The sequence below is a fragment of the Ambystoma mexicanum genome, chromosome 7p (assembly GCF_040938575.1).
Source record: "Ambystoma mexicanum isolate Mex_15411 chromosome 7p, UKY_AmexF1_1, whole genome shotgun sequence".
NCBI lineage: Eukaryota > Metazoa > Chordata > Amphibia > Caudata > Ambystomatidae > Ambystoma > Ambystoma mexicanum.
Window position 1 is genome coordinate 285,821,381 of NC_090939.1, and position 15,346 is coordinate 285,836,726.

At 41.4% G+C, this 15,346-nt stretch overlaps 1 protein-coding gene across 4 annotated transcripts in view; it reads left to right on the forward strand.

The window, feature by feature from the left end:
• TIAM1 (TIAM Rac1 associated GEF 1) overlaps window positions 1–15,346 on the forward strand; it is an 853,394-nt gene that overhangs the window by 650,138 nt on the left and 187,910 nt on the right. For all 4 annotated transcript variants that reach the window (XM_069636354.1, XM_069636351.1, XM_069636352.1 and 1 more), the window contains one exon: window positions 11,908–11,976. In XM_069636354.1, the coding sequence (XP_069492455.1) occupies window positions 11,908–11,976 (69 nt within the window). The remainder of the gene's footprint in view (window positions 1–11,907; window positions 11,977–15,346) is intronic.

The window sequence follows — 15,346 nt, forward strand, 5'->3', positions numbered from 1 at the left end:
TGTGTACATGAAATTGAGTTCAAAAACAGTATGTTCTCAAAAACCAGAATACGTTCTAATTAACGTTAACAAGCGCACATGTTTTGTATTGCAGACACAAATGAACATGCAGTAATAGTGAAAGCCCACACCAGCCCTTTAACCTGTGAAAGATATACACACACGGGCAACCGACTCTAAGTAAAATGTTTAAGCTGTCGTTCTGAATAGTGAGCCCTCACAACTATAATACCTTGATACCTGTCCTAAAGGAGGGTAGAAGGGACCACACCAAACTCCGGAACAGAGTATTATTTAAGGGATTCCTGCAGATGCAGCGAAAGAAGGGTGCAAGACACACTCCAAAATGGGGTAAAATAGAGATGAGATACGTCTGTCGGGAGAATAGGACAAGATGATCGTAGAAAGTGTGCACACTTGTTTTGGGGTTTTGAAAAAATAGTGTAAAAAATGTATTGCAGTGTTTTGCATTAGTGGTGATAAAATAGGTTGAAAACTCTACTATGAAAACAATGATTTGCAGTAATCATGCCCCAATGGGTAGTATTTGAGGGGAAATGGAATAAAATAATATTCTTAAATTATCAAAAATACTAGGATAGTACGAATTGATAAAAATTATAAATAAAGAGATAACATAGATATTGTTTGGAGAAATAGTTTTTGGGAAATGGGTGGAGATTGATGGTGCTGGCCTAAAGTGATTGTTGTAGTATGATTCAATAAACACAAAAGTTAAGTATTTATAGTTTAAAACATTATTTTATATATATATATATATATAATTATAACTTTTAAGTGTATGTTACTTGGCTACTTGTACATAATGATTTCACATTACCCCTCTTAAGTGGAGCCTGGCTGCTCAGTCACCCTAATAACATGTGTAAGTACGGGCCTCTAAAAGGTGGGCTATTGTCTTGTGTAGTCCTCACCAGTTGGACTGCACTAATTCTTACCTAACAGTTGTGAAGATCAGAAAAAACAGCAAGAGAGAATAGCAGAGAAAGAAAGAGTTGGGAAATGAAAGTAAGGACGGTGAAGGTATGAAGAACAGAAAAAAGAACGAGAGAATAGAAAAAATGTGAAGAAATAGAAGCCCAAAGATTGAAAGAACGTCGTTATTCAAAGAAGGCGAGAGGAAGAAGAGAAAAGAGTTGAGAAGGGAAGATGAAATGAGGAGTAGAGGACAAAAAGTTGTTGAAATAGTTCATAATGTTAATAAAAGTCTGATACCCATTGAAGCACGATAGCGATGGGAAACAGAGAGAGTATCACAACAGCCCAGCAGGGTGCTGCAAGGGATACCGTGAATACAGACATTGGCCGATGATCATGAGGCAGAAGGCATAGGCAAAAGCATTGGGGATCTCTATAGACAAATGAGAGAGAAGAGCGGTTATGAGGCTATGGGAGCATCACAGAATCTCCACCGAAGGAAACAGAAGAGAGAGAGGATAACTTTTGATAACTTGTTGATGGACGTGCATAGAATGCTTTCCCTAAGTGGACTAGATCTTGATGATGAGGAAAGGGATAATTGCCATACTAGTTGGGGTAAAATGTCAGGCGAAGAGAGGGAGGAGAATGAGAAAGCGTGAAGAGAAGGCACATTTCCATATATCCAAACATAGTTGGGTAAAATGGTCCGATTTAGAAGACCTGAAAGAAAAAACACCAGAACCTATACCATAGTCTGAACGACTACCCACATGGTTGCATAGTGCAGGGGATAGGTCCCCGCCTTATGTAAGCAGGTTAAGGTCAATGCCAGGAACAAGATGACTGGTGAAACTCGCCCCACATGGAAAAGGCAAAGTGTAGGGGATATGATTTTGGACCAGGATTTACACAATTCCTGTTATTAGAAAAAGGGGGAAGATGACTACAATATATTCCGCGGCCACAAATGGACAAATAACATTTGAAATGTAAATTACCTAGTTGGACTGCAGGTGCAGGGAAATTGATTGATTCATTAGAGAGAATGACAGCGGGAATGACGCTAGCAGTGTATGATGTAAAAGGCCTACTAGCAACTATTCTTGGCGAGAGAGCTGACGACATTTTAAACGAGCAGGATATGTGGGTGTAAGAGCACAGAGCACGACACATGACAGAGTGCATTTAATAATTGCAGGGCAGACATATGGAGGGCGCTTAGACTACAGTATCCTGACACATCACACATGTCATGATCTCTGCTTCCAAAAGGTCAGGGTTTTCCCAACTCCCTTGGAAGCAGATCCATAACCCAGGCTCCGAGGGCCAACCAGTCCCAATTGGGACCTTTTGGACCCACTGCTGGCGCCAGTGGCACCAGGCTCATAAATGTGCCCAGTCCCAGCGCTGGAAGCGCCGGGCTCATGATGCTTGGGTGGATTTACCTGCAGCAGACCATGCTGCTTACTTGCCTGCCAGCTGAGCCTCTGATCCTCTTCTGTTTGGAACTACTTTTCCTGTTGGGTGGGGCAGGAGCCACTCCCTAGATTCAGAACACTGGAACTCTTCTGGAAAGCAGGAACTCTTTTCTTACCTAGGCGTGGCTGTGGAAGGAGACACCTAAGCACTACAGGAGGCTATTTAAACCACACCCGGTGGATGAATCTTGCTTTGCGTTATTCTGCATCCTCTGCAGCAGAACGCTCATCGTGTCTTCTGCATCGGATCCTGGGCCTAAGGAAAAAGGCTTACCATCCTGAATCCAGTCTTCAGCAACACCTATAAAGACAAGAAAGAACAGGTTAGCATTCCGGCATCTGAAAGACAAAGGCTTACCTACTCTTCGTGCGCTCCGGACGTCTTCACACTGCATTCCGGCATCTGAAAGACAAAATCTTACCGACTCTTCGCACGCTCCGGAGGCCTTCGGCGCTGCATCCTGCATCTGAAAGACAAAACAAGGTGCGTTTAAAGACATTGGGGAACTTTGATACTCACGTGCCATTACTCCTTTCCACATCAACCCCAGTGGGTATTCCGGCACCCTGCAGCCGCTCCGAACTCGTACCTGCAAAATAAAAAGACAGTTAGAGCGCATCGTGAAGCAGGCAACAAGCGCTTACTTACGTGCTTCCAAGCGCTTCTGTTCATCATACGGACTCCATCTTCAACTCACTTCAGCCCGTCATCCGCCATCGCCGGAACCTGCAAAACAAGAGACATCATTGCTAAAGACTTTAAAGACAATAGAATTACTCGAAACTTACCGTTCGTGCAGTAAACGACGGACAGCAGTCCTCTGAAGTCAAGAGGCCTGCGCTACCGATCCAGTGAAGAAACTGGTTACAGCACCCTGCCCCGAGGCAGATGGAGAGCTCGGCATTCACTTACCTAAGGTGAGAGCGTTAACCTTTGGGGGTCTACAGGAGAGCAAAAAAGGGAAGAGATTGGGACACCCCAATAACCCCAGTTCATTAATCCCATATTTTCTGTCTGCAGACATCTTACTCTTGAAGTCAGGCATACAGTGCACAGAGGTCCAGCCCAAAGAGCCAACCGGGTGCTACACATCACCTTTGAAGATACGGTAGTCGCCCAGTCAAGACCGGCGCCTCTGCGAGAATCAGGTGAGCGTTACAACATGGGAGCGATTATGACAAAATGGGAGAGGACGAAGATCCTGTTGCTTTTTTTCCAAGAGATTCTGGAATGTTGGTGCCTCGAGACGAGATAACGTGGGATAAAACTGTGGCATTATTTTATCATATTTTGTGTCAGGGACTGCCTGAGCCAGTGCAATGGCAGATAAAGAAACAGGTAGGGTTGGAAGCAAAGCCATGTACAGAAATACAGTTGACTATTGTACATCATTGTCGATTGTTGCAAGAGAAAAATAAGAAAAAAGCTGAAAATAGGAAGCAAGAGGAAGCAAAGTTAGTTCAGAAGAAATTGTCGAAGTTCGCTATAGAAGGAGCAGTATTGACGAGTGGTAAAGGTGTGGCGACACAAGAAGTACAGTCAGCACAGCAAAATAATGTAGTGCAACCTATAGATCAGAGTAGGTACAACATTTGGCCAGGATGTAGAGGTAATGGACCTAGGGGACAAGGCGGATTTCAAAACCCTCAAGGGGGAGGCAAATTTAATGGCAGACAACCACAGCAATGTTCGAATTGTGGGAGAACAGGACATATAGCCTGAACTTATAGAAGTAGAGGAGGAGGCATGCCAAGCTCCAAAAGGAGGGATGAGCTATTCTCTGCAGTACAATACAGAACCACAGGAATATTATGCCTAGTTCACAAGCAGTATTGGTGAGGCACGCTACAAACAGCAGAACCCACAGCAAACACAGTTGCCACAAGGGCAAACACAGCAAGCACCCATGCAGACACAACAAGTACAGGCACATTAGCCACAGTATGCACCAGTTCAACAAGCGACAGTGCCACAATGGCAGGTCAATACATGAGCCACACAAGTATCCACACCCAGGAGATGGGAGTGTGACAGTAGTGGGAGGAAATTACGGGAACAGGGATGAAATGATATCCACAATAGGAAAACCTACAGAGCATCTTGATATGTTCAGTGCCATCTGTGGAACTTGACCCACAAGAACAAGAAAGGGTCAGGGTAACGATAGGAGGCATGACATTTTCATTACTCATGGAAATAGGAGCAATTGGTTCCTGGGTTCGAGAGGGAAAATACCCAATGTCTGGCATCGGCATGTATGCGCAGGGATTCTCTGAGGCCACAAGTTTGTTTCATTTTACTGACGAATTGACAGTTTCTATAGGTGAACATGACATGTCAATACCATTAATATATTCTCGGCAGATCCAAGTTAACATATTCGTTTGTCACTTGATGAAAAAATTAAACATATCTTTTGCTGGCAAAGGGATAGTGTGTTCAACTGCAAGGATACATTATCTAAATGTGAGAGAGTTTATGCTTTCTCTTACAGGCCAAAAAACATTACGAGGGGTCCCATTAGATCCAGAAATATTTTTGTATGTAGCAAGAAAGGGTGGTTGTTCATGGGACAGATGATGAGGGAAGAACATGGAGAAAAGTAATGGACCTTAAGGAAGGATACAGACTGACAGATTTGATAAAGACTTGTTCAGAGATGAATATTCGTCCGATGAATTAGTATTTTTCGTAAGTCTCACTTATTGGCTGAAAATTGAAGATCTAGAAATACCACAGAGAATTGCATTGGTAAAAAATAAACTCATTTTTTCTGCAAGATTTAGAAAAGGTGCCAAGCATCTTATGGACCAGCAGTCCATATGACGTGGGTCTATTGAGTGGAGCAGGTAAAATCGAGCTTTAGAGGGGCCGTACACCTAGTAAAGGAGGTCACTTCTACCTTCGTAAAACTTCAAGGGAGAAGAGCCTGGCCACACCTGAATGATGTAAATCTCTACAAAGGAGACACAACGACCCCTCCGGCAACTGCTGACAGTGAAGCAAGAGAAGAAATTCCACGCATGCAGTAAGATCGGCTACCAAAGGCAAAAACAAACAACTGGACTAAAACATTCTGGAACAAATGTACATTTCCTAAGGTTAATAGGAAACAAAGGGACATGCTGTAGTTACAGAGCTGTTTTTAGTTTAACTAAAAACCGACATTGAAAATAAGACCAGAAGATTGCACAGCACAATTTATGCTGCCTGAAACTTTGCACATAATTCTGCATGCTGTTTTTGTATACATATTCCGAACGTATCCAGCTCTAGTGCAACAACAGACGTTGTTGTATTTTTGGGAAATCCTAAAAATGGTCCCATCATTCGCAGAGTTATTATTGCAATCATAATTCAGTTTTTGTTATAAAAAAGTACACATTTTGAAAAGTGATTGAAGGTGAATAACTGAATTAAAAATGGGACTTTCTCATTATGTAAGACATGCATTGCTAACAAGACCAGCTACTCCAAAAGAGATAATGTGACATCTAAATAATATGGCAATACTTCTTGTAACAACATTTTACCTTGTGTTGTCTTTATTTTCTTATGCTCTTCACATTTCATGATATATTGTTTTACAATACATTTGAAGTGTCTCACAGTGAGACACCTGTTCTTATCCCCAACAAATGCACTAGTGATATTGTTCCTGATATTTTCAAACAAATTGTCCGACTTTAAAGGGATGCTGGAAAGATAATGAAGATATACGTTTATATCTTGATAATTCGGCCCATTTAAAGAAGTTGTGATATCAGTACATGAAAAGGGGGAAAAGAACATCATATGAAAGCTGTTACATATGTTCCCTTATCCCCCATGCTATGGGAGCATCAGAAATATTCATAGCAACACAAGTACCAGTATAAAAGGTACTGCCTGGTGCAACTTGCACTTTGAATAACCAGAGTACAATTCCACGGCAAGACAGCATCATTAGTCTGGGTGAATAAAGCAACATCCCAGAAGGAATACAATTATGTACAAGAGATGAAGTCGAGACAAAGCAAGAGACAATGGACTGAATAACATCATATGAGAAGCCTGGAATAAATTAAGCAGGAATCTGATTTGAGGAACATTGGTTGTTACAATGCAAGAATAAGGAAGGGACAGAAGTACCAGAATGCTAGGTAAGAGGTCAACTACGAATCAAAGTACAGTCCTTAATCCTAAGGGAAGGGGCGATGGACTGATTGTGTGAAAGGCAATTGCATTGTTAGGACAATGGGGAGCATTTGTGGTGAATGCAGAAAAAGAATGCAAGGACCAATGGCCTAAGATCACAAAGTTAATGTGGGTCGACGATGAGAGGGGGACCATTGCAGATAATACCACTGAAGAATGCATCCCTACGCTTCAGAAATAATGGCATAATGGCACGATAAAAGTTGGAGAAAACCTCAAGTGTGGTCGTGTGTTTGACATACCATCCATGAAGGGAGGAACAGCAGTCTTGATGGACCTCTACTGGGCCTGTTGATGAAGAGCATATATGAAGTTGCCAACAGAATGGGAGGAGTTTGTTCATTAGTAGTGATGGAAATGCCAGCCCTGGTAGTACCACAAAGCGACCTGCGGATCAGAGTTTCCTAAAATGGATGCACACCGCAGAAAGAAACGATTGCTTATCCTTATTAGACAAGAGGGAGAATGACTTCTTGGTAAAATCAATAGAAGCCTATCATGACATTCCAGATGAGCATAAATTGTTCAGCAGAAAGGCAGTGATATTTACAGCTATATTCATGCCACAAATTCAAGCTGCAGTGAATTGCAGTGGTTACAAATCACTAGGTGGGAGCTGCTACACACGATCAACATGACAATAAAAGTATTAAATACGATCAAGCTCATGGCCCGCCAGAACAGGTATGTCTTCGACTTAATTACAGCAATGGAAGGAGGCGTTTTCGCTAAGATTGGCTCTTCCAGCTGTACATTAATTCCTGCTCACAATGGCAATAAAATGGAACCCTGACAGAAGCAATGATTATGCTGTCAACTCTGCATACGAAAATGGTGGAAGAAGTTGACGAGGCCAAGGATAAAGATTGTTTTTTGTCCCTTTTTTCTTGGGTTCCAAACTGGTTGGCGAATGCTTTCAAGCTGGTTGGAGTAATCCTAGTGTTAGTGTTGCTGGGATGATCACAGAAGATAAGTAACCAGGTGTGTAGTAAATGTATATATGCAGAAATGCAAGGTAGATTAGTCACATAGAAGCCTTCTGCAGTAGAACATATAATGCGGATAAATTGGCCATGTTGAAAAGATGAATGTCAGCTCTAAATAAATGTAAGCAAGAAGTTTGAAAGAGAAAGTCCAGAGCTGACAGACGCTGGAAGTGAATTTATGTAGGAACAAAGAATAGCTGTTATCCAGATATTAATGATGCCACAGCAAGAAGCAATTGTAGGGTACAAAGGGAGTTAACGAGGATAAGCAAAATACGCAGAGCATATTTCTCTTAGATTAAGTAAATGAGCGAACATTTGTGAATGTCAAGCATTGAACAATTAAAGATGAAGAAGCATATGTGGGATGGAGCAACCAAGTCTGCAGAGGTCGAAGTGAGTCATGACACCCAGGATAATTGAATCAAATAGCACTAAATGGAAAGGCGAGATGGATAAAATCATGGTCTCTTCACACGTGGTGCAAGACCTGAACACAAGGCCTTTTCATAATCCCCAGATGAAAATAACGATGTACCTTAAAGTCCAGGGAAGGCAACATTCAGCAAGGCCAAGTACAAAGTAGCAGCCTTGGCTGAAGGCTTGACTGATGAGAGATGGTAGATTAATTGGGCAAGTGGCCAGTAATCTGATGTTGTTCTCTACACCTGGCTTTCGTTTTGCTTACATTCTGCTAACGAGCCGAATGTCCAAGGTTGGGAGCGTATGCCAACCAATCATGAGGGCCTATGCAATGGTGATCATACTTGTTGCAGAGGCCAATATGCTGTTATAATCTGCATTATACGTAGTTAGATGTAGTTCAAGGTATGCCTACCGGATAAGGGGAAGCCAATCGTGTTACTAACACTTATATTCAGTATAAGTGGATATGTTCCCCTAAACAATCCCTCCGTCTGGTAGGTTTTACTATTTGCCATGTAGGATGATGTCGTAGCTGATGCACATCAAGGTATAAAGCCTTTGTGTAACTGAAATATTATTGAGCGTGAGCGGCTTTGATTTGTTGTTCGCCAGGTTTCCCTACTTTTTTGAGCTGATAATATAGTAGTATTTTGCCATATTATTTGAGTATGTCCAGTTATTTGAGTCTGAGATAATTTATCATGATAATCTCATTCTGTGCATAACAACGCTCATAGGTGCTACTGCACAAACTGATCTGTGTACATTGTTCCAAAAGAGTACTATTCAGACGTTTGCTCTTTGTCTATTTTCCCTTCACTCTCTCACTCCCCCTCTCTCTTCTGCTCTCCCTCTAACCACTCTCCCTGTGCAGTGGCCATGATCTTTCTCCAGTTCTTGCAACTGGACACACAACACAAACGTTCTGCAGTGCCATCTCAAATTTAGAATGCAATCGCTTCCTCGATACAGTGAGCAAACTCACCCCTTTGAAGTTCTTGCCGCTCAATTGTGACATTCATTTGTTTAATTGTATTTCAGTGTATTACTAAGAATTAAAATGTAAATAGTCCATCAGGCAAATTAAATGTATACATTTACCAAAATAGTGCATTTAGAGCAGTGGTACAGAGTGCATTCATATAATACAAGATAGTTGGGGGTAAATAAAATACAAATCACAAAAATCAAAACCAGTTCATAAGTGTACCTCTCCAGTCCACATAGAAAAAGTACTGAATCGACCAGCTACTCCATACAAACATTTCAAATTGTTGAATACAAAATATTTTTAGACTTTTTCTTAATTTGTGTGTCCTTGTTTATGATAGCATCTTAAATTATACAATAGCGACTGTTATCCGCTCCCTTTGGCTCTCCAATACGAGAATCCTAGGTACTTGTCCATCACACTAACTGGCCGTATTTTCTTGTTTTGTTTAATTTCACTTTATTCAAAATGTATCCTTACCACTAGGAGATCACGTTCTGATAATCTGCTTCACATTCCTACATACTTGCACTCCACAACTTCATTGAAAGGAATGTTGGAGTACAAGAATAAACAAGAGGACAACACCTTTTTTGTATGAGGGGGGTTTCACCCATTTGTTATGTTACTTGGCATTTATATAGTTCCTTATGTATCACTGGTATGATCTCAAAGCGCTGGTAGGTTGAACGCCCTCGGGAACCATAGTTCAAGTCAGTAGAGAGAGAAAGAGTCTTAAGGTGCGTGGGTGCACTGGATATGTGTGCAGCCTGTGTGGCAGCTGCATGAGGGCTGCTTCTTATCAGTAGGTGGTGTGGTTAGGAGGTCAGGTATATGTGTTCATTCTGGCAGGGTGACACCCAGACTGATTTGTAGCTGCGTTAGGCCTGAGGAGGTGCTTAAGCTAGTGGTGTGTGCTCAGCTAGCTGTGTTTAATCAGTATGAGGAGGAGTATGGGCGGATGTTAGTATGAGAACATCTATACCAAATGTGTCATAGTATTGCTGTGTTCTAGTTGAGTGTTGGTGTACAGGAGAGAGTAAGCATGGTAGTGTGATATGGTGGTTATCAGTAATGCACTTCAGAACGACCACTCCATCTGTATTATCTATTCTATCTGTTTTATTTACTCTGTCCGTTCATTCCACTTTGTCTGTTCATCCATTTAATCTTAGTTCTGCCATCATTCATCCACTCAACCCATCGTCCATATAGTCTACTCCATCCATTCTGTAGACCCATTTCATCCTTCCCATCCGTTTAATGTGTTCTATCCGTTTCATCCTTCCTATTTATTCGATCAGCTCCATGTGTTCCACCCATTCCATCAGTTCGATCCACTCAATCCGTTCCATCCATGTGGCCATAATTAAGAAACAGACAGAAATGTATAGTTCAGTGTACATGACCCACAAGTATATTTCAAAATACTTTATTTTAGTCATTCTATTAAACCCCTCTAAAGGCGAGTTTCCTCTTAAAAAACATGTAACTCTCCCACAACGATCTAAGAGAAATGTGTTTTGTTGTATCTGGTCTCCTATCAAATTGGTATGCTGTTCTTCCTCTGGATCATATAGTCTATACATAACCCTCAAGTATAGCACATCCAACTCACTTCTTTGACGATAAGTGTGTCGGAATTATTGCACCCAGCTTGCTTCTTCAATGATAAGTCATGATGCCTGATATATAGATGTTCATGTATATTCTGTTTCTCCCTGAAGGAAACTCTTGTGCTAATTGTATAGTGAACATCCGAAAGAAGCCTGCTGCCGTGTAACTTCATCTATTGGGTATGCCTACACATACATGTATGTGGCTGCCACATGTTCATTATAGTTACAAAACAACATTTTACTATAACACTTCATGTGCTATTCCTCCCTCTTAGCGCTATATGAACTGCTATCACCTATGTGATTAGTGCTCAATTTGTAGGCTTTGGAAAAAGATAGACTTTTCACTATGAACTAGCACATCGAAACCTCACAGGGGTCTCTGGGAAGAACTTAATGCTACATTGAATGTTAATTTATCATTTGGCACTTTCCGGGTTACTGATGCACTTTTTACAGACACTTTTTTAATTGAACATTTATTTGTGCAAGCTCCCTCTTTTATGAAATTAGTTACATTCTGTGTATTAGCTACATCTACATCCTCCCTTCAAAGGTTCTATTAAATGAGATCTATATTGCTGTCATACATTCTCTTTGTAATACCTTTTTTTTTTCTTGGGGAATTAATGTAAATCTTCTTGGGAGAATTCAATGTTATAGTCTTCTTATGCATTGCTTTAAGGATCTTTGCGTGTCAACTAGTCCTGCATTGGGTGACTGTTCTCCTGATCATCCCCGTTACTCTCAACACCTTGATGTTTGCTCTGTGCTAAATAGCAAGCATCCTTTAATCAAAAGGGAGACTGAGCATATTTCAATCAGATTTGCCATGTATTTGTTATTTTTGGAAATGTCTTCTTCCTTGACTGTTTTATGTAGATTATGTTTCCCTGCTTATTGCTTTTCTCAAATGCAGATTAGTCTGGCATTATTTGTTTGATACTTGGATAACTGAGCCCATTTATCATTTTGTTGTAGTAGTCTTAACATTTTATTATACACTTAATGCATGTGTGCCTTTTTGTTCATCTGTTAGGTCCATTAGATCTAAAACTTCACCAGGGAATATTAAGTTTAATGCATATTTCAAGAGGTAAACTAATGTCAGTCACGGAAGCAATAATTCTCCAAGTCTATACACTTTGAAATGTAACTGTTTGTGCATTCTTTCTGTGAGCATACACATGTTCTTGCTAATGCAGTTAACCCTTCAAAGTATTTACCTAACACTGACTGGTTACAATTAATTTTTGTTTTATATTAGGATCTGAATTGCCTAATGGAGAGGTACCTTAAACCTCTCAAAACAGAAACCTTTCTTACTCAGGATGAGGTAAGCTGCATGTTTTATACTTGGAATAATCTGTAATTGGTTTCCACCCACTTAGACCGGTGGGCTAAAAACATTTATTTTGCAACAAAAAGATATGTAAGCATAATATGCAAATCTATTGACCATATCTGTTATATATTCATGGGTGGATTTTAACCGATAGGCTGTCACTTTACGGTAATTCTTTTGAGTCAGTGTTGACAGTAGAGCATACCCCTGTAACAAAATGTGTATGGCCCCATTATTTTAAATTGTAGGATGTTGATGGCAGGTTGACAACTTGTTCAATATTGAAGGGCCTTTGTTTCTTCAAACTTTATTTGTATATATGTATATTGTATGCTTAATTTGTATCATATGATAAGTCTCTGGGACTGTTAGGGAGTTTTACAAAAGTCCACCAATTGTAGGACTTGTGAGGACTCCCACTTGGGACACAGTGCTCAGCTCTGAACCACACAGGTTTTGTGGTAGCACTTGTTAGATTTACCATTTTTATGCTTCATCCCCTCGTAGTAAGGCCCCAGCACTTTTTGCTGGACTTCCTTTGTCTTTGTATACTGAATGAGTGGAGCCCTTTCCACTCATGCATTCCTATGTGCTCTTTGTTTTACCTTTTAGTATCAAGTCTACTTTCCTTCATATCTCCTTATAGGCATCTGTGTTTTACTTTTACAGCACTAAGCTCCTTATGGGGAGTGTTACTGCGAAACCTTTGGGTTCTCCTTTGAGATTTTCTTTATCCTCGAGTAACTACAGTTCTTAAGGATAGAGGGAACTTTATACCATGAGAGATTAGCACACACCACCTTCTGTGGAGTTGTAAGGGGATACATAGTATCCCCCTTCTCTCTGCTCCTGTGACTTTTTAGTCAAATAGACAACCCTCTAGTTATGGCTGGTGTTAGTAAACGTGTTCTACAAACTACTGTGCTATTTTTTACTGCAGACTGTATTCACAGTCCCGGTTGTGCACAATAGGGTCACCTATGTGCTAACATGGCACCTCCTTTCTTTTTATGCCATTTGTAGTGTGGTTGTTCTTTGTTAGCCCTTCTGCCATTCTGGGAGGGGGAGGTCTGTGTGTGTGTGTTTTGCCTTTGGCGAGAATCCTTGGGTGTCCCCGCCTAGGCTCCAGTGTGTCTGGGCAAGCAGGAAGTGGGGGAGGAGTTTTTCACTCCCCTTTGTCTGCCTCAGAGGAACAGGTGCCCACTGGGGGTCTGGCTGTCCTAATTGGACAGCCATCAGCCCCTTTCTGTAAACTGCTATGAGAGATTGCAAAGGAGTGTGTGCTGAGACTGAATAAAAGGTGAGTTTCTTGAGGTGAAATGCAAGTTGACCTCTGGAACTTGAAGTAACCGAAGAAGACGATGACCAGAGACGCCTGCAGACCCTTGCCAACACCGTGAACCAACCCCTGCTGTCCTGACCCCATTTTATATGCAATAGAGGAGCTGAATAGGACAAAACCTTCCCGTTTGCTGGTGGGACCAACCAGCCCTGAGAGGAACTACAATCTGAGCCATCTCCCGAGGTGCTGTGCTTTTCCAGAGCAGCAGACGGCGAATGCCAGGAGACCTCTGACCCATTTGTAGCGCAGTGTCTTGCCAAAACCGATTCCGTCCAAGTCTTTACTGAGCTCCAGGTGACCCAATACGACTTATTCAAGTCCCCTCACCAGTGTGCAGGACTCCAGGAATCGAAGAAGATTGACTGGGCAAATCGTGTCCTTTGTTGGTGCTGAAGAAAAAGGCACCAAAAAAAACAGACTGATGAGAGAAGCTGAAGAATTCCGTGCCAGAGGTCCTCTCTCGAGACTGCTAATGATACATCCCGTTCAGTGTCCCACCTTTTGTCACCAGATCAAAGAATCCATAGACTTGGTCTATCACTGCGGCACAGAGGAGAATCCAACCAAAAATATTTCTTCGAACATAAGGTACTGTGGGGGTGAAAATGTATTGCTTACCTTAAACCAAGAAGTCGCTCCAGAGTATTGGAGTGCATGAACATGTTTCCAGGGTGTCCACTCTTACCTCTGACCCAAGCTGCTGACTTGTGCCCCTTTTTTTTAGTCCTTTAACAGGGTCTCCAACATTGTGTTAATTCTTCTAGCATCCTTAACTAGAGACTGAAAGTATCCACAGGAACATTTGCTGTTCTGCTGCTTCGTAAGACTTTGAGCCCTCTCCAAACTGACTTTTTGCATAGAGTTCGGGATCAGACTTTTAATGCTTTACTTTGCTGAGAAAATGCCTCTAGAACCTTAAGCTCTGCTACCGTTTGACTAACCAACCTTTTTCCTTTTTAAAAGACTTTCTTGGTTTTGTTAACTAAATACAATTACTGTATATCTTTGTCTGTGCATGAGTGTGCGATAATGCCGATAATACGGTAGAACTGCCCTCAGTGTCAAACTCTGTAAAAATGGTACCGCAAGCAACTACAAACTAAGCAGTGGCCTTTGAAAAGTATTTAAGTAATCCTGTGTGTGTTGGTTAAATGATTTAAGTATTTTAAGACATTCCTTGTGGAAATAATAAATGTATATTTTAATATGAATGTATTAGTATTTCTTTGGACTACTGTACTGACAGGTTTCAATGTACTTACCTACAGCTCATATCTTCCTCTTATGATGAGCCTGACTGCTCTGCCAAGGTTCCATGAGTAGTGCAGATTGATACTAAAAGTTGGGGGCCTGTATACCATTGGGATAGTTTTATGAAGTCTTACCTCAAGTGGACTTTAGGAAAACTCCCCTAACAGCAACGGCTGAGCAGCCAGGCTTATCTTAGGAGGGATAAACCAATGTATATTCACAGTAAGTAGACCACTTTTGTAATGCATTTAGAATGCCATTATGTATTTCGAAGGTAAGTAAAACATTTGTAATAACTTGAAGAATATCTGATTCCGGTAGAATAAATGAAAGAGCACCAACTTGGGGTAAGTAAAGACTTTGCAATAATTTCACAGAGACCTAACACTTTAGAAGTACATCCCTATCTAGTTATGAGTGTCTCAGAGTCACTTTGGAGGGCAGACCGGGTAAGGCACAAGCTGTAGAAATATCAAAAGTTCCAGAGGAAGTCTTCTGTAGCAAACAAGTAAAATGTTTGTTGGGGAAAAGGGTCAAGGACTTCAGAGAAGGCTCCCTGTAGGAACAAAGGTGTTGGACCTGGACGAACATGAATGGGCAAACTCCCATACAAACGAATCAGCACTCCAGCAACACAATAGCAGCAATTCAGCTCTCTGCAAGTTCTACCAAGAGTCTCACACTACCTTAGGAGTGAAGAAGAGTTTGCAGCATGATGCTCCCACGATGCAGCAGCAGCATACCCGGTCACCGGATTCTTGGTCAGGC